The sequence below is a fragment of the Ursus americanus genome, chromosome 36 (genome assembly GCF_024610735.1).
Source record: "Ursus americanus isolate L20-20 chromosome 36, mUrsAme1.1.p, whole genome shotgun sequence".
Lineage (NCBI taxonomy): Eukaryota > Metazoa > Chordata > Mammalia > Carnivora > Ursidae > Ursus > Ursus americanus.
Genome location: NC_142162.1, coordinates 24,503,212 through 24,526,569, shown reverse-complemented (window position 1 = coordinate 24,526,569; position 23,358 = coordinate 24,503,212). Strand labels below are relative to the sequence as shown.

General features: G+C 48.3%; 2 protein-coding genes across 4 annotated transcripts in view; one reads left to right on the top strand and one right to left on the bottom strand.

Annotated features, from left to right (window-relative positions):
• Positions 1-883: 883 nt before the first annotated feature.
• Positions 884-7,361, bottom strand: ZFYVE19 (zinc finger FYVE-type containing 19). Its single transcript, XM_045770893.2, has 11 exons — positions 7,151-7,361; positions 5,802-5,923; positions 5,581-5,634; positions 5,077-5,195; positions 4,832-4,977; positions 4,385-4,493; positions 2,567-2,776; positions 2,046-2,125; positions 1,647-1,745; positions 1,405-1,532; positions 884-1,320 (listed from the first exon to the last, which is right to left on the bottom strand). The coding sequence occupies exons 1-11, from the start codon at positions 7,202-7,204 to the stop codon at positions 1,242-1,244; spliced, it is 1,200 nt and encodes a 399-aa protein (XP_045626849.1). The 5' UTR covers positions 7,205-7,361; the 3' UTR covers positions 884-1,241.
• Positions 7,362-7,530: 169 nt separating this feature from the next.
• The window catches only part of DNAJC17 (DnaJ heat shock protein family (Hsp40) member C17), a 45,851-nt gene continuing 30,023 nt past the window's right edge, over positions 7,531-23,358 (top strand). The window contains exon 1 of one of the 3 annotated variants that reach the window (XR_015723164.1): positions 7,531-7,684. Coding sequence is in view for 1 of the 3 variants with exons in the window: in XM_045770873.2 (XP_045626829.1) it covers positions 7,607-7,684 (78 nt within the window). In the remaining 2 variants the exon portion in view is untranslated. The remainder of the gene's footprint in view (positions 7,685-23,358) is intronic. The other 2 variants (XR_015723163.1, XM_045770873.2) reach the window with 2 other exon arrangements.

Sequence of the window (23,358 nt, the reverse complement as noted above, 5' to 3'; positions counted from 1 at the left end):
TGGAGTGTGGAGCATATCTTTCCTGAGGGATGGGGAGGGGAGGGTAAAGTGATAAACCAGAGGGCCAGCATCCTGAGCCACCAGGGTCTGTCCACACCGCCTCCGTCCATCTAGCCAAACTGGCCTTGAGAATTCAAAGGAGAAGGTCACAGTTCTCCTTAGAGCTCATGATCTAGCAAGGCCCAGAGGCCAAGCAGAGGGCACCAGACTAGGACACACAGCATCCGGCATCACCAACAACAGGAGCCCAAGTGGCAAAGACTAGTTTTGAATCCCAGAGGAGAGGTACCAGGGAAAACCTAGCTGGGTCTGGGGACATCAGGGCAGGCTAAACCTTCCTGTCCCCCTAGATGAGTCAGGAGGCATCAGGCTGAGGCCTGTAGTGAGCTGGCTCCAGCCAGCAGCAGAAAGAGAAGAAGCAGGAGCTAAGCAGAGAGGTGTAAAGGGGAGGCTGAGAAGCCAGGAGTCAGCTCAGGAGCGTGTTGCTGGAAAGATACTGCATCTGAGTGGCTGGCAGGTTGGGACAGGACCTTGGGGAGGTGGCATCCTTTGGGAGTAAGGCAGAAAGCAGACATTCACTGTTTGTGCATGCACTGTCTGAGCACTACGGAGCCTGAGGGATCCAGATGGTGGGGCCTGGATGCTACGCTGGCTGCCCAGCGCTGGATGCAAAGTTCAGATCAGATGAGCGAACATGCATTGGCCACTTCATGTGAGCCTCCGGGGTGGATGGGGCTATTCCTGCCTGGAGACGCCTGCAGCGTGGCCCCACCTTTTCCCCCACTCCACAGGACTGGACTTTGAGTGGAAGTCCTGCTCTTGCCACCTCTCCTGGGGCCCAGGCTCAGAGCCCACAGGGTACTAGAGATAAGAGATGCTGGACTTAAGACAGCAACATTTTTTATTAGATCCACTAAGTGCCGGGGAAGGGCCCTGGGCCCTTGAGCAAGTTTCAAGGCTCATCACTCTTAGATCCAGTCCCGTCTTTCCCCACCATGCCTCACTCCCAGTCCAGGCTTGGCTGTTGGCAGGCTCCTGACTTCTGCCTTCCCTCTGGCTCTCCCCAGTCATCATCTCGAATGGAGAATCCTGTCTTCTTCCGGGGACACTGAGGCTCAGGAAAGGGCACGTCCATGAGCAGTCTAGCCTGACTCGCTCTCCCATCGGGTGCCCTGGGGCTGGGTTCAGGGGTGGGGGCGCCAGCCTGCACAACTGCCCGTGGGCTTGCGTGCCTGGTTTCCTCAGTGCTCTCGGCCTGCGCGCGGCAGGCAGTAGGGAGACGTCTGGTGCTCTTTAATTTCAAAGGCATCGTGGCCTTCCCTGTGGAGCAGAGAAAGACAGGTCAGGGATCACGGGTGGCCCTCGACTTCTCCCAGTGGAACAGAACATGCCACCGGCCCTCACCGGAAGCAGCGGGCGCAGTAGAGGTCCCCGTCGCAGCCAGCGCAGCGCAAGGTGGCGTCTTCGTTGCAGATGCAGCACCAGGGGAGCTCCTCTTCCTCGGCCTCGGGCCTGGCGGCCATGGCCTGGGCCTGCCAGGCCCAGAGAGGAATGGGGGAGGGAAGTAAGATGTGTGGCAGACCGCTGCAGGGGCAGGTGGCCAGGCAGGGTGGGAGGCTGTGGTGGCAGCCAGGGGCTTTTCTCACCTCAGGCTCTGCCCTGCAGGGCTCGGCCCGGGCTCGGACAGCGGGCTCCACAGGGATGTTAAAGCCACTTGCCTCATCCAGGGCAGCTTCTTCGGTGAGCTGTGGACAGGGCGAAGAGGTGCAGCTCCCTGTTCCAGGCCTGGACCCTGACCCTCTTCCCCACGAGTATTTCTGTGTTCTGTGGCCTTAGCTTCTCAACCCATCTCCCTTTATGATACCCCATCTCCAGGGACCAGTAGGCAGGTCTGGGTCATAGGGACAGTGGAGCCCCAGCCAGAACAGGAGCTGCAGTGGCCCTTCAGCACGAGAGTGGAGGCAGGGTGAATGGGGCCAGGAGGGGGTGGGGCAGTGAGACCGGGACAGGACAAGGGGTGGTCAGGTGGGTAAGGCAGGGCCCACCTGCTGCAGGACTCTCTGGATGGCCGTCTCCTCATCCTCATCATCATCACTGTCTGGGAGGTGATAGTCCTGGAGGGTCACTTGAAGAGGGAATGACGGGAGCAGGGCAGGAGGAGTAACAACGGACAGAGTTCACCTGAGTAGCTGTACTTTTGCCCCCAGGAGCTGGTTTGCTTTCTAGTGGCACTTGTTCCAGAGCTAGGCAGCCTCTGTCACCACTGATCAGGTCCTGCCCTACCTGCCCCACTCTGCAGGGCTGGGGGACAGGAAACAGAAGACTTTGCACCTGAAGGCACTGAGGGTCCCAGGCCCCTGATGGCTGCTGTGTATTCCTTTTCCACTCCTTTGCCCCAGTACCTTCCTTGTGGCTCTAGACAGGGCTCGACAGACCCTTGGGCACAGGAATTCCCGGCACCTGACTCAGCGTGGCCAGGAGTGGCCATTTTGTAGAGGTTGGCCTGGGGGTCTGTGTGGGGGCCCTGCCCGATGGACAGAGTGAGCTGCTGCTTCCCAGCCTCTACCTTTGTCGGGGTCCTGGCCCCGCAGCACAGCCAGGCGCTTGGCGAGGACCAGGATCCTCTCCTGCCTCGTGTTCTCTTCCCGCAGCTCAACCGCTGCCTCAGCCAGCAGCCTGCTCTTCTCCTCTTCCAGGGACCAGGTGGCCTGCCCCTTGGAATTAGTACTCTGGCCCCCTGGGCCACCTTGGTTGAGGTCATTCTGGACAGAGGCAGCTGGAAGGAGAGAAGCAGTCAGGGAGGCAGAGACATTCCAAGATCTCTCATCAGAAGCCAGTGAGCCTGTTTCTCAACCTCCTTTAAAAACCATAGATTATCAATGTTTTTCTTCAGCATTAGCTCCTATGGTTTCTATTACCAATAAAATGAATCTTTCCTCCACTTTTCCAATGTAAAATTCTAGTAATCTTAGATGTGTTTTTTTTTTCCAACTATATCCATCCCCACTCTTGATATTTTTACATGTTGCCCTTAGGATGGGTATCCCATGGTATAAGCGTCACTGCCCAAAAAGATGAGATATGGGGACACTAAGCCTCAGCCAGTCTTTCTGCCTTACAGGCTGGCCTGAGTATTTCCAGAGAACAGCACAGAGAGGACATGAGAGAAGGTGAGGTTTTCTGTGGCACTAGGCAGGAAGACTTCTACTCGAGTGGGTGTGGCTCTGATATGGTCCCCTTTAGCTCAGCGTTTCAGAGCAAGAGGTTCAAAATCAGACAGCTTTGGGTTCAAGTCCCAGCTCTGCCACTTCATACCTGTGGCCTTGGTCAAGTTCCTTAAGCTCACCAGGCCTCAGTTTCCTCGTTTATAAAATATGGGTAATGATAGTACGTACGAGATTACGGAGGGTAGTCAATGAGATGAGGTCTCTAATGCAGGGCTTCTCAACCTTGGTTCACTGATACTTTGGACAGGACAGGTCTCTGTTGCGGGGGCTGCCCTGTGCGCTCTAGGGTGTTGAGCAGCACCCCTAGCCTCTATGCCAGAGGCACCCCCTAAGTTGTGACAAGCAGAGCGTCTCTGGATATTGCTGTATGGGCCCCAGTGGGAAAATCATCCCTGGTTAAGAACCCTTGCTCCGAAGCACTTGAAGAGCACTGTCCAATAGAATTTTTTACGGTAACAGAAATGTTCCATATCATTGTATTTGTGCTGTCCAAGATTGGAGTTCAACAGCATTTGAAATGTGGCTGGTACCACTGAGGAACTGAGTTTTAAATTTCATTGAATTATAATGAGGGTTTTTTTGTTTTTTTTTTAAGTAGGCTCCCCGCCCAGTGTGGAGCCCAATGCAGGGCTCGAACTCACAACCCTGAGATCAAGACCTGAGCTGAGATCAAGAGTCAGACGCTTAACCGACTGAGCCACCCAGGTGCCCCAAATTTCAGTGAATTTTAATCAAATTAAAATAGCCTCTTCCTCATCCTTATCACCATCATCATTGCAGAGAACATTCGCTGAACACTTACTATGAGCCAGGCAGGGCCTTAAGTGCTTATTAGATTAGCTCACTATTTGTGATTTCCCCGTGAGGGGGGTTTTAGCACATATACTTTCATTTTATAGATGAGGATAGTGAGACTTAGGTCTTTCTCAGGGTCACAGAGCTAGTTTAAGTGGTAGAATAAGAAATCACTGTCTGATTCTAAAGCCCACACACTTATCCATGAGGCTTACACTGGCTCCTGTTGGAGCAAACCCTAATTTACAATGTTGATTGTTCTCTGATTTATATTTGTGTTCCAGAGGGTGGGCAGCAGAGCCCGTCCTACTTGGGGAAAGAGTGGGGGGCACGTTCCTGGGGGACCCAGATGGAGAAGTTACCTGGGCGTCCTCGTTGCCAGCTCTCATCAATAGCCACCTCTGCCGCCAGCTGTGTCAGGAGATCCTGCGCCTGCTCGGCTTGGGTCCTGCTGTCTGGTGGCTGATGTGCCTGCTCAGAGGGGGCAATTTCAGTGGGGAGCAGGGGAGGGGGGGAAAGCAACACAGTAAGGTGCAGAACTGTCTGGGTTGGGGGGGATGCGGAAGAGTTTCCAAAGCTCAGGGAAAGGGGGCTAATCCAGGGCCCCCATAATCGAGTGGATCTGGCCATTCTTTCCTGCCCCACCCCATCCTGCTGCCTGTCCCTGGATCCCTAGCCTCGCAGCGGGCCTGACGATCAAGAGGTGAGGGTGGGAGGTTTTGCCAATTCCTACAGAGTACATAAGCATACATGTATCTGGGCTTCTGCAAGGTCCTGACCCTAGGACCCCTGTCCCCCCAAGCACTCACAGGCTGGGAAGTCTGAGAAGGTGGAACTCTGCCCTGCAGCGCAGCAAGCCGTGCCTCCATTTCCTGGGTGGAAGGGATGGAACCCCGGGGTTCATCCCTCAGTGCAGCTAGCCTGGCTTCTATCTCCGCCTGTGAGGCCACGGACTCTGAAATTGGTATGGAGAAGCCTTGTAAGATCCCAAGGAATCCTAGTCCCAGGAGGCCTGGGTGGTATCTTTTAGGTCACCCAGTCTGCTCCCACTCACTGGGCTTGTTCTGTTGGCGCAGCCGTGCTAGGCGCTCAGCGATGACTTGGTCCTGTTGGATCCGTCCCGGGCTCTGGGGAGTGCTGGGCTTCTGCTTGGCTTCCAAGGCGGCCACACGCCTGGCAGGGAAGGAGATAAGGCTTTTGAAGAATGCAGGAGGGAGGGGTGAAGGCACCCACTCCCGTTTCCTATTCAAATCACTTCTAGGCATCCAGGGAGGCCTCCAATGGACAATATTCTGTGGTCCTCATTCATGTCACCCTGGAGCCCAATCCAGCTGATCAATTGGAGGGTCTGGCTGAGAGGACAAGGCCTACCGAGAAATGTTTCAGGGTAGAGGGCTGATGAGCTACTGTCTGAGCCCAAGAGGGCAGTCCGGAGGCTGAGAGACGATATACTCTTGACCCTGTGCTCAATTGATCTAGAGGCTGGGAAGAGAGTCCTACCCTATGGCTCCTTTGTCTTTTCCCCATCCCTATTTGTCTCTGTCCGTTCAGCACTTACTTCTTGTAGTTCTGAGGTGGTGACCACTTGGAGGCATTGGCAGGAGAAGATCCTCTATAGAGAAGAAAACTGGTATCAGAATTCCCGCCATCTGCCAGTCAGTACCTCCCACCCCAAACACTTCCTGAGCTGATCTCTAGCCACAGAGCACAAAGCTGTGTGGGCTGGCCAGCTGCTTGGTCCCATGCTTGGCTAAACCCTTGCCCATGTCAACTTCTCACCTGGTCAGGACCTCGTGGCACTGCTTGCAGACTTTCTGTTGGGTATTCCCAGTCCGGGACACCACTGCACTGAAGCTAAGGCAGCCAGAACAGAAGGCCCGGCCACAATTCTTACAGCCATACTACAAGAAAGATGAAATAGGAGGTTCCATCTCTCACCCACCCCTGCAGGCTCCTCCCTGGGACTCTCCAAGCACACAGAGAGGGAAGACACTGAAGTTGTGACCAACTGCTGGGAGTAAGATGAGGAATGCGGCCCCTAAGGCCTGGGGAGAGATGGGGGGGGTGGAGGGTCTTTTATTCAAATCAAGTAAAGCTTGCTGTAAAATTGCCATGCTTTCTACCCTGTCTTCAATTCCCTGATGCTGGGGTGTAGAAAACAAACAGGCAAAACTTCATGCTGCAAGTCACTGACTCTTCAACAAAGGAGAGTCAGAGAGTGCAAAGCCCCTGCCTTCTCTGCCTTAGCAGAGATGGAGGGTGGCTTGGCTTCAGTATGGGATAAAAATAGCCTCTATTTATTAAGCACTCACTGTGTGCCAGGCGCTAAATTCAGTACTTAACATTCATCTTCTGATATAATCCTCAATTTATACACACTACTTTACTTAATCCTGATGACCACCATTATTATTCCTATCTTAGATGGGGTCAGAGAGGTTACACAATTTGCCCAAACCAAGGTCATTCCATGAATAAGACACAGAGTTCAAATTTGAACCCTGACCACCCTGATTCCAAAACCCAGGTTTCTAAGTGTTACACGGATCTGCATCCCTACTGCTATTTATTCATCCAGTCTGGTTCCTATCTCCTGGTCACAGCTGAGCTGTTTACCAGGAGAACTTAGGGGCCTGTGCAGAGGACAAAAGAGACTTTGCTATGGTGCCCTGACAGCAGGAGGAGGGGCAGTAATCTAACTCAAGAAACCTGGGAAGGGCAGACTGCATGACGGTGAAGGTTTCAGAGCAAAGTGAGTAACGGGCATAGTGTGATGGAGAGTGGTCACAGGATAGTAAGCAAGTCTGGGCTGCGGAGGAGCAGAGTGGAGGGAAGGAAACAGCTTCATCTTACACTTGGTGGACAGGAAAGCCTACCTTTCTAGAAAGGACACGAGCGTGCTCTACAGTTTATAGGGCACTTTCACCTTCAGCACCTCTCTGGACCCTCATATCAACCCCGAAAGCGAGGGAGCGTTAGCCCCATTTTACAGAAATGGAAACTGAGGTTCAGTGACTTCATCACAGCTGGAAAGGGGCCATAAGACCAAGTCTACGGACTTCAAGTCCTGCGCTTTTCCTCCACTCCGCATCCTCCCTGGCCCTCTAGCCCGCGGGGAGAAGACTCGCCTCCTTTTTGAAGAGGGTAAACTTGACAGCGCAGCCGTAGCACCTACTCTCCATTCTGGTGGCCGGCGAGACGCCGCAGGTTCCACAAAACTGAGAGATCGCGCCCGCCAGCTCCCCGGACCCTTGGACTTTCACCAAGCCCCACCCCCGTCCGACGCCCCACGCCCCCTCGCGCGGGCCTGTGTCGGCCTCGCGCGGGCTTGTGTCGGCCTCCCGCAGGAAAATCGCGGTCGGCCACGCTTTCCGGAGAGTGGCGGCGGCGGGCGCGGGGGCTGCTGGGAGGCGTAGTTCATTCACGACTGCTCCCTTCCTTCAGAGGTAGTCAAGCCTGATCCAGAACACATTTCCCAGGGGGCTAAGCGCCATTTAGTCCGGTTGGGATGCTAGTCCCCGGGAAATCCTACGCACGCTTAGACTCTTGGAAGTTGTAGTACGAATCCAGTCAGGGTTGGAATCATGGCGGTGGCCAAGGACCTCTTACAGATGGACCTGTACGCGCTGCTAGGTATCGAGGAGAAAGCGGCGGACAAAGAGGTGAGAACGGTGGCGAGGAGGGTCGAATCCGACCGGCCTGCCGGCCCTTCTTGTCTTGGAGCCTCGCCAGCGCTGGCACCGGCTTTCCAGGTTCCGCCCGGCTCTAGGAGGGGAGTGAGGGGCACCCCGACGGCCTCAGAAGGTGATTTCCCAGACGTTTCCTGGATGGTCTGAGGGCCTCACGAGGAATTGGGGTGCACAGAAGGGAGACTCCTAGCGGGGGGTACTGTGCTCTCCCTCTGGCCCTTGCCTAGGAGGGGCAGCTGTGTGAGCCTGAGAGGGAACCTTAGTCCCCTCCTTGCGCCTGCGCAGTCTTAGCCTCTGAGTCCGCTTTTGCCTTTTCGGTGCCTTGAGGTACTTCTTACAGTCACCCCCTGAAGGCTGACTTAACTCTGCTTAGAGCCTAGGGCGGAAGAAAGGCCTGTGTCAAGGCTCCTGCACTCCCTTATCCCTTTCTTGGCAGTGAAACCTGTGACTGCCATCTCTGTTTTCCAGCAGCCCATTGTTCCCCTGCGAAAACGTGCTAGTGGGCTCAAAGCGGGATCAGAAGAGTAAAGTTCCACGGGAAGGTGTTGATAAAGGTGCCGGGGAGTGGGATACTAATTGATGAAGCTGTAATTAGGATTCCTTTTATCTTCCCCCTGGATAATGGTGGAGGTTGTAGCAATGTAGGAAAGGGAGGCAGATAATTCATCAGATGAAAAGTAGTGCCTACGAATGTCCCTGTACTTCGTGAGCTGTGTGCGCTTGTGAGACGAGGAAGCTCTGGGCAGAAAAGCAAGGAGATCAATAGAGTCCTGGAGGAGAGATGCTGTCAGCTTGCACATCACTGTCTCCTGCAGCTGAAATCAGAAGTTGGCCATGGATGTGTACCGAGCACCAAAAGCATCTGCTACACCTGCCTCATAACTCTTAAAATTTAACATTAATGATGCCCAGCACCTATATAGTGCTTACCGTGTGCTGGGCACTATTCTGAGTGCTCGACATTTGTAAATTGTTTAATTTGTACTTCATTAATAGTGAGAAATTACTTTGGACATTTTGCACCAAATCCTGCCAGTGTGTTGGAACCCTGAAATCGAGAACTTCTGAGGAAGGCAATTGGGAGCCACTGATGTGTATATTACTCAGAGGTGGAGGTGGGTAGATGTGCCACCACTAAGAGTTGGGTGAGGCCACTGTCCAGACAAGAGACCAAGGTCTAAGCAGGCCAGTATCCAGTTTTCACTCAGATGAGATAAAGAATATGTGAGAAGTTTCTTTATAAAGGGTAAATGGTGCTGTTCCTGTTCATAGGGGAAGCACAACTGTAATATAAGGGAGAACACAGTAAATTCCTTAAGAGGATATATAAATGGCCAATAAATACTTGGAAAGATGTTCAGTACCACTAATCATTAGGTAAATACAAGTCAAAACCACGATGAGATACCACTTTACACCCATTACGATGGCTATTATTTAAAAAAACAACCAGGGGCGCCTGGGTGGCACAGCGGTTGGGCGTCTGCCTTCGGCTCAGGGCGTGATCCCAGCGTTGTGGGATCGAGCCCCACATCAGGCTCCTCCGCTATGAGCCTGCTTCTTCCTCTCCCACTCCCCCTGCTTGTGTTCCCTCTCTCACTGACTGTCTCTATCTCTGTCAAATAAATAAATAAAATCTTTAAAAAAAACAAAACAAAACAACCAACCAAACACAGAAAGTAACAGGTGTTGACAAAGATGTGAAGAATTGGAACCCTTGTGCATTGTTGGTGGTGCATCTGTGTGGAAAACAGTGTGGTGAGTTGTCAAAAAATTAAACATAGTATTATCATATGATCCAGCAATTTCACTTCTGGGTATATACACAAAAGAACTGAAAGAGACTCAAATAGATATTTGTACACCCATGTTCATAGTAGCATTATTCACAATAGCTAAAAGGTGGAAGCAACCCAACTGGCCACCTTCTTATGTGAGGTTCCTTTTATATGAGGTTCCTTGAGTAGTCAGATTCATGAGATAGAAAGTAGAATGGTGGTTGCCAGGATCTGGATGGTGGAGGTGGAATGAAGAGTTAATGTTCAACTGGTACAGAGTTTCAGTTTTACAAGATGTAAAAAGTTCTGGAGACTAATGGCATGATGGTTATACGCTAATATGAATGTACTTAATGCCACAGAACTGTACACTTAAAAATGGTTAAAATAATGGGGTGCCAGGGTGGCTCAGTTGGTTAGGCATATGACTTGATTTCAGCTCAGGTCATGATCTCAGGGTTGTGAGATCAAGCCCCACGTTGGGGCTCTGGGTTGGTCATGGAACTTGCTTAAGGTCTCTCTCCCCCTCTCCCTCCAACCCCCCGCCCCACTCTTGAGTCCTCTCTCACTACAGAAAAAAAGAAAGAAAGAAAGAAAGAAAGAAAGAAAGAAAGAAAGAAAGAAAGTTAAAAAGTGGTTAAAATGGTAAATTTTATGTTATGTATATCTTATTTTTTACTTTTCAAAGTTAAACATTTATATATATATTAGAGAGAGAGCACGAGCTGCAGGGGGAGGGGCAGAGAGAAGGAGAGAAAGAATCCCAAGCAGGCTCCATACTTGCCTGACTTGGGGATCAGTCTCACAACCCTGAGATCATGAACTGAGCCAAAGTCAAGAGTCAGAGGCTTGGGGTGCCTGGGTGGCTCAGATGGTTAGGCGTCTGCCTTGGCTCAGGTCCTGATCCCAGGGTCCTGGATCGAGCCCCGCGTTGGGCTCCCTGCTCGGCTCTCCCTCGCCCTCTGTTGTTCCCCCTGCTTGTGCCCTCTTGCTCTCTCTGTCAAATAAATAAATAAAATCTTAAAAAAAAAAAGAGTCAGAGGCTCAGCTGACTGAGCCACCCAGGCTCCCCTGTTATGTATATTTTATAATGAAAACAACCAACTAACCAAACCAAACCCAGCACAAAGAAGAATGTTTGACAAAGACCATATGTGGCCTCCTAAAATTTTTGGCCTTTTGCAAAAAAAGTTTGCCTACCCCTACTAGAGTTAGGGGCACAGTGAGTTTCAACTTTCTGTACATGAAACTTCCCCCTCTGCTATCCTCCTAGTGTAACAAACCTAGTAGGCCCAGAAGTGGGCTAAACACCACCCATTGGTGGTAATTTAGAGACTCAGCAATTCCTAGATAGAGATTTTTGTTCCCATTCCAGCCTCAGAGGAGATAGGCAGGGCACGGTATTATCTTCTTATAGAAAAGTCTTGAATTGAGGACCTGGATTTGGTGTGGAAGTGCTCCTGGGGAGAGGATCGTGCCCTGGGAATTCAGTCCCTTGCTAGAACCCAAAGCAGTGAGCCCCTTATTCTTACCTGCTCATGCACACATGGCTATGTCTGTGTATGTGTGCACGTGTGCTCCCCCTATCCACCCAACTCACTCACTCGCTCACTCAGTCTCTGCTGGAGCAGGGCCCCAAGGCCTGCCAAGATGAAGAGTATGTCGTGAATTAGTGCCATTTGCAAACCCTCAGGAGATTCTGAATTAATCTCAGGGTGACTGCAGTGGCCTTCTAGCCCTTTCTCTAATTCTGCTCTTGCCCCCTTGAGCCTCTTCATGCAGCAGCCAGAGTGAGCCTTTAAAAATGTGAATCAGGGGCGCCTGGGTGGCGCAGTCGTTAAGCGTCTGCCTTCAGCTCAGGGCGTGATCTCGGTGTTCTGGGATCGAGCCCCGCATCAGGCTCCTCCGCTGGAAGCCTGCTTCTTCCTTTCCTACTGCCCCTGCTTGTGTTCCCTCTCTCACTGGCTCTCTCTCTGTCAAATAAATAAATAAAATCTTAAAATATACATATATTTTACATATACATATACATATAAAATATATATATTTTAAGATTTTATTTATTTTATTTATTTATTAGAGAGAGAGCACAAGCAGGGGAGCGGCAGCAGAGGGAGAGGGAGAAGCAGGCTCCCCGCTGAGCAAGGAGCCCGATGTGGGACTTGATCCCAGGGCCCTGGGATCATGACCTGAGCCAAAGGCAGACACTTAACCGACTGAACCACCCAGCCGTCCCAAGATTTTTCTTTTTTTACGTAATCTCTGCACCCAACATGGGGCCCGAACTCACAACCCTGAGATCAAGAAGTGCATGCTCTACCGACTGAGCCAGCCAGGCACCGCCCTCCTTTATAAATTTGAATAATATTTCATTGACTGTATGTACCACATCGCCACATTTTGTTTATCCATTCATCTGTTGACAGACATTTGGATGATTTCTACCTTTTGACTATTGTGAATAATGCTTCTGTGAATACAAGTGTATAGATACCTGTTAAAGCTTTGCTTTCAGTTCTTTTGCATCTACAGCCATAAGTGGAATTGCTGGATCATGTGATGACTGTACGTGTCATGTTTTGGGGAAACCCCGTACTGCCGTCCACAGCAGCTACACCATTACACCTTCCCACCAGCAGTGCACAAGGGCTCCAGTTTCTCCTCCACAACACTTGTTATTTTCTCTTTTGGTGGTGGGGTGGGGGTGGGTAATAACCTTCCTGCTGGGTGTGAAATTGGCCTCCAGTGATTTTTTTCAAACTCACCTAACACATTCTTGCTTCAGGGCCTCTATACCTGCAAATCCTTCTGCTTAGGACATTCTTCTCTGGCAGTTGGATATCTTTATCTCACGTCTGCACCTTATTCATCGCTATTCAAATATAACGCCCTCAGAGAGGCTTTCCCTGACCACCAATGTAAATTAGGTACCCCCACACCCTTACTCTGCTATATATATGTCTAAGTATTACATCTCACTCCTAATGCTGACCACCACAGTGTATTGCGTACCCATCTGCTTGCCATTGGTCTCCCCCTTTAGAATGTAAAAAATCCAGGAAGGAAGAGACTTTCTTTTTATTGCTGTGTCTCTAGCACCTAGGACAGTATCTAGCACTGGATAGGTGCTCGATAAATAGTTGTTGAGTGATTGGATGAATATGCATTATTATTTTCTTAGACAGTAATACTTTGTGACAAAGTGAAATTACTAGACCAAAAGTAAATATATTTAAAAGCTTTAAAAAAATTTTTTTTGGGGGGGGCACCTCGGGTGCCTCAGTCTGTTAAGTGTCTGCCTTCAGCTCAGGTCATGATCCCAGGGTCCTGGGATCGAGCTCCGCGTTGTTGGGCTCCCTGCTCAGCGGGGAGTCTGCTTCTGCCTTTCCCTCTGCCGCTCCCCCTACTTGTGCTTACTCTCTCTCTCTCCTTTGTCAAATAAGTAAATAAATAAATAATTGTTAAAAAAATAAAAATAAACCCAACTTTAAAAACCTCTAAAATTTTTTTTTTTAAATTATCTGTATACTCAATATGGGGCTCAGAGTCACAACCCTGAGATCAAGAGTTGCATGCTCTACTGACTGAGTCAGCCAGGTGCCCCTAAAAGCTTTTTCAAAGTTGTGTTTCAGAGAGTTAGTACCGACTTACCCTCTCACCAGGTCGGCAGGATTGCCCATCTCTCTGCTTGCAGGCCCCCGCCCTGCCCTTGAAAGCAGCATGCTGTGTGCTTCATGCCCTGCCCAGAACATTGGACCTTTATTAAATCAAACTTCATAGTCTTCTCCCTGTTTCTTTTTGATTTCCTTTCCTGTTCTCCATGTGTGTTTCAGAGGAGCGTGGAAACATTTCTCACGAACATCTGATACCACAGACTTTTATTAAGTGCCTACCATGTGTCAGCCGCAGAGTCTGGTGCTAGGGATACAAATGTGAAGAGAGCGTCCCTGTAGGGTTGCCCCACTTGCCTGTTTCTACCTTCTCCGTCTCTTGTTCGTATGGCCCATCATTTTGGAATGCAGAGATTAAAGTTGATAATTCTAGAAGTTGATGCTTTCTAATTTGATGATGATTTCTTAGAGAGTGTAACTTGGTATAGAAAATAACAGTTTTTCGGGGCACCTGGGTGGCACAGCGGTTAAGCGTCTGCCTTCGGCTCAGGGCGTGATCCTGGCGTTCCGGGATCGAGCCCCGCATCAGGCTCCTCTGCTGTGAGCCTGCTTCTTCCTCTCCCACTCCCCCTGCTGTGTTCCCTCTCTCACTGGCTGTCTCTCTCTGTCGAATAAATAAATAAAATCTTAAAAAAAAAAAGAAAATAACAGTTTTTCTAACTAATCTTAACAAGTAAGGCCAGGAATTGTTTGTTACATCTATCGTATGTTGAAAGTAGATAGAAATTATAATACAGAGCACCAAGCAATGTTGGGAATTGTAAGTGTGCTTTAATCATCACCTTTGTACTTATTAGCAGTGATAGTTAGGAAAGTGGGCTTTGACTCCAAAGTCATTGTAAGTCATTGACTCTATGCCTTACCTACTTGTGACCTTGATCAAATATTTTACCTCTTTGTGCGTTGGCTTCCCTGTCTGCAAAATGGGAATGATGACAGCCCCTCCCTGCCAGCATTGCTGTGAGTCTTGATCCAGGTCAAGCATTTAGCATGGCGCCTGGCCCAGAGTGAATACTCACTACATGTTAGCTCTTGCTGTTAACATCGTCCTTCCACCTTCCTTACACTGTAAGCACTAAAGTCAAATACACGTCTCCCACAGCTCACATCTAAGGGTGCCCTCCACCCCTCAGCCCTTCTCATTCATTCTAGTCCTGACAGACCAGTGCTGACTCAGTGATTCTTGCAGCAGTCTGGGTGGAAAGGAGGTGGGGAATCAGGTAGAACAAAATTGGGGATCAGCAGAGTCCACAGTTCAGTTCAGATCTACAGATGAGTGGAATATATCACCAAGGACAAGGTACCATGCAGGATAGTGGGGTGTAGAGCTGAATAAGACATCAGTCTGCTTTCTGCCAGGTCACACAGTATAGTGAATGATGAATGTTGAGGGAGAATGGAAGAGGTTCCATTAAAGCATTTGAGGAATATGCTGTAGGAATAAAGAAGGTCTGAGTCATACATTGGCAGGATCAGGGAAGATTTCCCTGAGGAGGTGTTTTTGTACAAGACCTTGAGGAGAGAAAAGAATGTATCGCAGCAGGGATCTTCACAGTCGTTGATTCTCTTCATTTGATAGGCCGGAGGATCCAGGTCCAGAGAGGTTATGGAACTTGCTCGAGATCACCCAGACAGTAAGCGTCAGACCCAGACTGGAGCCCCAGTTTAATATTCTTCCCACTCCTGTGCAGCTGACACATGTCTTTGTTGTCTATTACAGCCTTACCTTTCATTTGAAGCCCTTTGAAGGGTATATAACTCACTGTATCTTGGCAAGTAGTACTTGATGAAGCCAGGTACTTAAATGCATTTTGATGAACTCTTTCAAGACAAATTTTAAGTGTGTTTACAAGGAAAACTACCAAGGACACTTAATATTGACACTTTCAGGAAGAGATACTGAATTATAGCATGTAAGTTACTTTAAGGAAAAGGCTATTTTTTCTTGTATGCTAGGTAATGCTTTATTTAAACTCCATATTTCTGTTATAATCTAGAAGGGGATACACCAACAATCTTTATTCCAGAATTAAGAGGAGTAAGTCTTTGAGGACAGAGGACAGAGAAGGGCTTCAAGGAACAGCATGAGCATGTAGGTATAGAAGTAAAGTGCCTGGCATGACAAGGAATGGGGCATTGCCCAGGGCGTGTTGAAGATGGCAGGAGATCAATCTGAAAAATGTGGCGTCTTTGGACCTCTAGGTGCTACAGTGGTTGGACTTCATTCTATGGGCATCTGGCAGCCATTTCTGGATTTGCGGTGTCCCTAACTCAGTCTATTGTCTCCAACAGGAGCCTTTCCTAAATCTCTTACTTCCGGAGCAGGCTTTGAGGCCTCGAGGTTGGGCACCAAGCCTGGTTTCTCTTGATGGCAGTCATTCATTCACTAAGGGCCTGACTAGCACTGGTCGGTCCGGGAGGTAGGTCTCTAGTCCTCCCAGCATCTCTCTGATGGTTAAGTCACTCCTGGGTTTTGTTGTCTGGCTGGAGCTCTGGATTTTTGAAGTTACTTGGCTGTCTGTTAAGTCAAAAGGAATGATTCATATGTGTTTGTAAGCTGCAAGTTATTCATTAGCATTCAAGATAATCCCTCACATTTATATGACACCAGAGTGCTTTCTCATTTGATGTGATCTTCAAGACAGGCCTCTGAGATAGGCAAGGAGTATTAGGTCCAATTTATAGATGAGAAGACTAAGACTCAGAAGTTTAATTGATTTGCCCAGCATAAGGTGGCTAGTAAATGCAGAGTGCTTGCCCAAACCCAAATTTTCGACTTCTCTTTGAGAGCTTTTTTCATGAGCCACACTTCAGGAGCTATTAGGGCAACAAGAGATGGGTCTGTGAGCCCTGGAGAACCTCATGACTCTGTCTGTGACACAGAGATTTGACTCTGAGTAAAGCTGCCCAGCCCACGTGAACCTGCAGGTATGAAGCTGATCTGGACAGCTTGAGGGAGCACATTAAAATGTGTGTTCAGACTACTACAGTGCAGTTCTCATTTCAGCATTCAAAATATTCTGCATCCAGGGGCACCTGGGTAGCTCAGTTGTTAGGCGTCTGCCTTCGCCTCAGGGCGTGATCCCAGGGTCCTGGGTTCGAGCCCTGCATCGGGCTCCCTGCTCCGCTGGGAGCCTGCTTCTTCCTCTCCGACTCCCCCTGCTCGTGTTCCCTCTCTCTGGCTGTGTCTCTCTCTGTCAAATAAATAAATAAAATATTAAAAAAGAAAAAAAAAAAAAGTCTGCATCCAGGGGATGCCTGGCTGGCTCAGTTGGTAGAACTTGTGACTCTTGGTCTCAGGGTCAAGGTTGAGCCCCACGTTGGGTGTAGAAATTATTTAAAAGTAAATCTTAAAACAAAAAAAGGGGGTGCCTTGGTGGCTCAGAGGGGAGTCTGCTTCAAATTCTCTCTCTCTGCCCCTCCCCAGATGGGGGGGGGCAAACAGGGAAAAGGGCAGAGGAAGAGGAAGAGAACCTCAAGCAGATTCTCCACTGAGCGTGGAGCCTGACTCAGAGCTTGATCCCAGGACTCTGAGATCATGATCTGAGCCGAAACCAAGAGTCGGATGCTGAGCCACCCAGGCACTCTGATAAATAAATCTTTTTTTTTTTTTTTAAGATTTTATTTATTTATTTGACAGAGAGAGAGACAGCCAGCGAGAGAGGGAACACAAGCAGGGGGAGTGGGAGAGGAAGAAGCAGGCTCATAGCGGAGGAGCCTGATGTGGGGCTCGATCCCATAACGCCGGGATCACGCCCTGAGCCGAAGGCAGACGCCCAGCCGCTGTGCCACCCAGGCGCCCCGTGATAAATAAATCTCAAAAAACAAAAACAAAATAGTCTGCATCTAAATAGTTGCTTTCCCAATTTTTGCTGTTCCTGAGTACTTTTATATAGTTATTATTATTTTTCTTTAAATTGACTCACTTCTTTCTACTAATATAAATTCATTTTTACGGGGAAAAAAAGAAATGAATGAGATGTTGGAAATACCAAGGCCTAGAGAGGAGGAGTTCTGCACCCTGAGAAATGGCAGAGATGGGGCAGAGAGAACGGCTTTGAGGCTGGGGATGCAAGTCTTCAGGGGTCGAGGGTGACAGCAGGCAGTGGGGAAGCCAGATCCAAGATATCTGACAGATGTGAGGGGATAGGAATCTACAACCTGAGGGAAGCAGGTGGGCAAAGATTTTGGAGTCTGAGCCTCATACAGGGATGCTTAGGGTGAGGATGGGAGGGAGGAGGTGGGGTATAGATGGGGCTCCAAGTGGGTAGCTGGTTTGGGGAAGTGCGCTGAGAAGAATGGCAGGGCAGGGGTTGAGGCCCAGGAAGGGGTGCTGGGAGGGCTAAAGGAAGGGGGGACCTAGAGGCGGGAGCCTGAGGGATGTGAGGAGCTGAAGAGTGACTGCAGGGATGGTCCAAAGACCCAGATCCAAAGCGGGCATAAAGGCAACATTTGGGGAGAAGCAGGTTGGGCCCTGCACCCAGTCCCAGTTGTTCCAGGCCGTATAGGTCACTGGGTCTGGGCCATGGGCCATGGTTAGCAACCTGAGAAAGATGCTGGTGCAAGGTCTGAGTTCCCCCAGAATCTTCTCAGTACCAGCAGCTCACATTTCGGAGCATTGACCTGAGGGGGCTGGTCTGGGCGGGGGGTGGCTGGCACCCTGCCTATAAGGAGCCTTAGGAGCAGTGCAGTTTTTGTAGTGACCAGGCACTTGGGGATTTCTTGCCAGTGCTGTTGCAGGGTGGGCCACAGGTTATCAGGAACAAAAATGACCAGTATGTCAGGCAGAGGGGACTTCCACATAAGTGCCCAGGGCTCTGTGGTTTCCTTCCTGCCTGTGACACCGGGGAGTGGCATGACCTCTGGTGTTCCAGCTGGTGCAGGGATGAGGAGATGTCTGCCTCTCCGAGGCTTGGGGAGAAACTAAATTACTGCTTGCGCCGTGATTACTGACTGTTCCCATTCCTGCACCAGACCTGATAATGGTGTTCTAGCTGATTCACCCATATGGTTTGTTCTTTTAGTACCTGTTGTCACACGGAATGGTCTCCTTATCTGTCTTCTGTATGAGTCTGACCATGAGTCTGGCTTTTGAGAACTGGGCTTAATTACGGTACCACTTACTTACCTGGTTCCAAGTTTTATTTATAAGAAGGGACAGCAGCCTTTAAAAAAAAAATAACGATCTCTTCTTTGTAGGGCACCTTTCTTCTAAGTTAATGATGGCTATTTTACGTTTATAGGACCCCTTAGCGCCTTGCTTTTTTTGAGTGAGTCAGGAGTTCCTTCCCCTCAAGAGGTGAAACTGGAGTCAGGTGTATTGTCAGAGGCCCTGCTGTGTGCCTGGCACAAAGCCCAGTGGAGTTGGTGGGAGACCCACTTCCCAACCCACTCCCCTGCTCTGGGCTCAGGTTGCTACAAGTGGCAGAACCAGTTATGGAGCCTCTGGGAAAGGCTGGGTGGCTGGTAATCCATGATTCATCCTTCCCCTCTGTGATGTGGGTTCTGTTCTGACAGTCTACTCTAGTGATTTTTTCCCTTTTTCAGACTTGGTTTCTCAAGAGTCAGGGTTAGCAGGTGGAAGGGAAAATTGTGAAATAGTGGTAAGGTGTCCCAGGGTCAGGACAGCACTCACTTCTTCTCCTTAATGGCCCTGAAGTAATTGACAGAGTTGAGGCTTTCTCATCGTGTTTTGGATGTTTGCCCCTTTCATTCAATAGGTATTTATTGTGTGCCTACTCAGTGCCAGGTCCTGTTCAGTGCACTGTTCTGGGCCCTGGGGATAAACAAAACTCCCTGCCCCATAAAGCACATTCCCTTTTTTTGTAAGGGAAACCCCCATTATTTTCCTATACCTGTGGGCTGTCATTTGAGGTACAATTATGACAATTGTAAAATGAAAAAAAAATTTTTTAAAGATTTTATTAATTTGTTTGAGAGAGAGAGAGAGAGTGCATGAACAGGGGGGAGGGGCAGAGGGAGAGAGAGAAGCAGATTCCCTGCTGAGCATGGAGCCCAATGAAGGGCTGGATCCCAGGACCCTGAGATCATGACCTGAGCCAAAATCAGACATTTACCAAACTGAGCCACCCAGGCACCCCTGAAAAAAAATATTTTTAATTAAAAAAATTTTTTTTTAATTTTAAAAATTGTAAAATTATTTTTAAAGAACCAGAACAGTTGGGCCACCTGTCTGGTTCATTCAGCACAGTATGCAGCCCTTGATCTTAGGGTTGTTAGTTCGAGCCCCACATGGGGTATAGAGATTACTTAAAAATAAAAAAATCTTTAAAAAATAAAAAATAAAAGAACCAAAACAGTTTATCTGTTTTTCCAGACTATACCAGAAAAGAAACAGCAGATTAGAAGCACTTCGAGGGAAGTGCTGGCATCTGGCACTGACTAGTAGAGACTAAGTAGGGAAGAGACAGGACAACTATAAAGAGAGTAGATTTTAAGATCATTGCCTCCCAGAGAAGCATAGGAAAAGCCTGACTCTGCCTTCAGTGGAGCCTGAATGTGTTGCACTGCTCAGTAGTTTACGTTCTGATGATAATCCCGAGACAAGGAAGTCAGACTAAACTCAAGTGGTGTCGTAGGATGGAGAAGGGGAGTGGGGAGGCAATAGCATTTTAGAAAGACATCAGGAGAAAGACCACACTTCTGCAAATTGGCATTTAAAGTCCTTGTGGAGCTTCTGTTCATCTGAGATCTTTGTCTTTCTGGGGCTGGGCCTTGGAGATAGCCTGGTCTTCTGAAAAACCATGGTCTGTGCAGGGGACATTGGGTGGGAAGCCACTCAACTGTCACCTCACTCTTCCTCTCTGTGAAGTCTCAGGAAATGCAAATGAATGTTTCCAAGTGCTAGGGAGGCCAGGGATTGAGGGGAAACCCACAGGTAAAGAAAGAAAGCTGTAAGTATGAAGTCAGTCCAGTAGCCTTTGGCAACTTCTTTTTTTTTAAATATTTTATTTATTTATTTGTTCATTCATTCATTCATTTTCTTAGAGAGAGTGAGTGTGGGGCGGTGGTGGGGTGGTGGGCAGAAGGAGAGGGAGAGAGAAAATCCTAAGCAGGCTCCATGCCCAGCACAGAGCCCAACTCGGGGCTCCATCTCACACCCCTGAGATCATCACCTGAGCTGAAATCAAGAGTCGGAAGCTTAACTGACTGAGCCACCCAGGCAGCCCTAAAGACTTTATTTTTGAGTAATCTCTACATCCAACATGGGACTCAAACCCATAACCCTGAGATGAACAGTCACATGCTGCGTAGGCTGAGCCAGGAGGTACCCCAGCTTTTGGCAACTTCCTGATGTGGCTTCAGCCCTGCCTGAATGATCCAGCTCTTGCAGACTCGGGTTCATGGAGGAGCTGCCATCCCCGATGCTTGGTTCTAGCTGGTCCAAGATGGTCCTAGCTTTACCCACATCATTGCAAATAGGGTCTCTCTGTTTCTCTCTTCTGAAAGTCCTTCCTCCTTCCCAACTTTATCACAGTTAAGGAACATATTTTGCATCTTTTTGCCCTGAATCCAGCCTCTTGAGCAGCTAATAAGGCAGGATTATTTCATAATAAACAACATTGACACCGGAAGCTTTTTCAAAGGCCTGCTTCACGATAGTTGTGTTTATATGATGAGAAATTCTTAAGGCAGCAGTCACTTTGGAACGCTGGGCAAAGCTGGGAATCCAGTTTGTAACACAAAACACCGAACTCCAAGCCAACTGGTTCAAAGTCACAACTGGCCTTCAAGGCTAAAACCCAGGAATGAGCCCTGCCCAGAGCAGGCTTAACAGCTAAAAATAGTAATAACTAGTTAATCAGGATACACTTGGGGCACCTGGGTGGCACAGTCGTTAAGCGTCTGCCTTCGGCTCAGGGCGTGATCCCAGAGTCCTGGGATCGAGCCCCACATCAGGCTCCCCCGCTGGGAGCTTGCTTCTTCCTCTCCCACTCCCCCTGCCTGTGTTCCCTCTCTCCCTGGCTGTCTCTCTCTCTCTGTCAAATAAATAAATAAAATCTTAAAAAAAAAAAAAAAAAGGACAGACATGCTTGACCAGCATTCTTAGGCCACCTGGGTTTTGGTTCATAGCCACTCTTAGAAGATCTCAGTCTACCTACTCTGCCCTCTACTCTTTGAATGAGAGTATTTCAGAGCCTCTGGGGGCTAACCAAGGATTACACTTTAGAACCACACCCCCAGCAGACTTGAAACCAGCCCTCTCCATCTTGAGAATTCAAATTGGGCTGACCTGGCCCCACTGTGGACACATATCCATCCCTGGAATTGCTGTCAGGTTGGCATTATTCTGGGCTGGTGTCACAATTTACCTTCCTCCCAGAATTGGATAGGCAAAAGTTTTGGGACTTATATTGAGTGCCCAGTTTTTGTCAGGTACTTCACATGGACTGTTTTTTGTTGGTTTTTTTAAATCCTCACAACTGTCCTATGTGTAGGGGATACTTCCCTCCCACTGTAGTTGAAGAAGCTAAGGCTGATTGGGGTTCAACAATTTGTCCAAAGTCATGCTAGTAGTATACAGAAGATTGAAAATTTTAAAATACATCTATTGGATTCCAGAACTTTCTTTCAGTGAACTATGCTGCCTTCTAGCTTAGAATAGTAGAAAGAAGCAGAACATCCCTGTTTTTTTAAATTGAGATATAATTGACATATTAACATAATGACTCGATACATGTGTCCATGGTAAGATGTATAACACGGTAAGTCTAGTTAACATCCGTCACCACACATAGTAACACATTTTTTTTCTTGTGGTAAGAGCTTTTAAGATCTCTAGCAAATTTCAAGTATACAATACGGTATTATTAAATTTATCAGCACACTATACATGACATCCCCATGACTTATTTATTTTATAACTGAAGTTTGCACCTTTCGAGCCCCTTTACCCATCTCACCCACCTCCCACCTCTGGCAACCACCGGCCTGTTCTCTGTATCTTTGAGTTTGGGTTTTTTGTTTGTTTTTTTAGATCTAGATTTAAGTGAGATCATATAGTATTTGTCTTTCTGTCTGACTCATTGCACTCAGCACGATGCCCTCAAGCTTCATCCATGTTGTCACAATTGGCACACTTTCCTTTTTTATGGCTGAATAATATTTGTGTGTGTGTGTGTGTGTGTGTGTGTGTGTGTACCACATCTTTTTCCATCCATCAGGTTGTTTCCATGTCTTGGTTATTGTAAGTAATGCTGCAATGAACATGGGGGTGCATATATATTTTCAAGTTAGTGGGGTTTTTTTTGTTTTTTTTTTAAAGATTTTTTTTTTTAAGATTTTTTTTTTTTTTAAAGATTTTATTTATTTAGTCGACAGAGATAGAGACAGCCAGCGAGAGAGGGAACACAAGCAGGGGGAGTGGGAGAGGAAGAAGCAGGCTTACAGCGGAGGAGCCTGATGTGGGGCTCGATCCCAGAACACTGGGATCACACCCTGAGCTGAAGGCAGACGCTTAACCGCTGTGCCACCCAGGCGCCCCTCAAGTTAGTGTTTTTATTTCCTTTGGATAAATACCCAGAAGCCGGATTTTTATAGCATGTGGTAGTTCTATTTTCAATTTTTTGAGGAACCTCCGTACTGTTTCCCACGGCGGCTACACCAATTTATATTCATACCAACAGGGCACGAGAGTTCTCTTTTCTCCGCTTCCTTGCCAACACTTGTTATTTCTAGTCTTTTTGAGAAAAGCCATTCTAACAGGTGTGAGGTGATACCTCCTTGTGGTTTTGATTTGCATTTCCCGATGATAAGTGATGTTGAGTAACTTTTCATGTGCCTCTGGCCATCTGTATGTCTTTTTTGGGAAAATGTTATTCAGATCCTCTGCCCATTTTTAAAATCAGATTGCTTAGGTCTTTTTGCTATTGAGTTGTATGAGTTCTTTTTATATTTTGAATATTCATCCTTTATCAGATATATGATTTGCCAATATTTTCTCCCATTCCATAGGTTGCCTTTTCATTTTGTGGATGGTTTCCTTTGCTGTGCAGAAGCTTTTGAGTTTGATGTAGTCCCACTTGTTTATTTTTGCTTCTGTTGCTTTTGCTTTTGGTGTCAAATCCAAGCAATCCTTGCCAACACTGATGTCAAGAAGCTTAGCATCTATGTTTTCTTCTAGGAGTTTTATGGTTTCAAGTCTTACATTCAAGTCTTTAATCCATTTTGAGTTGAT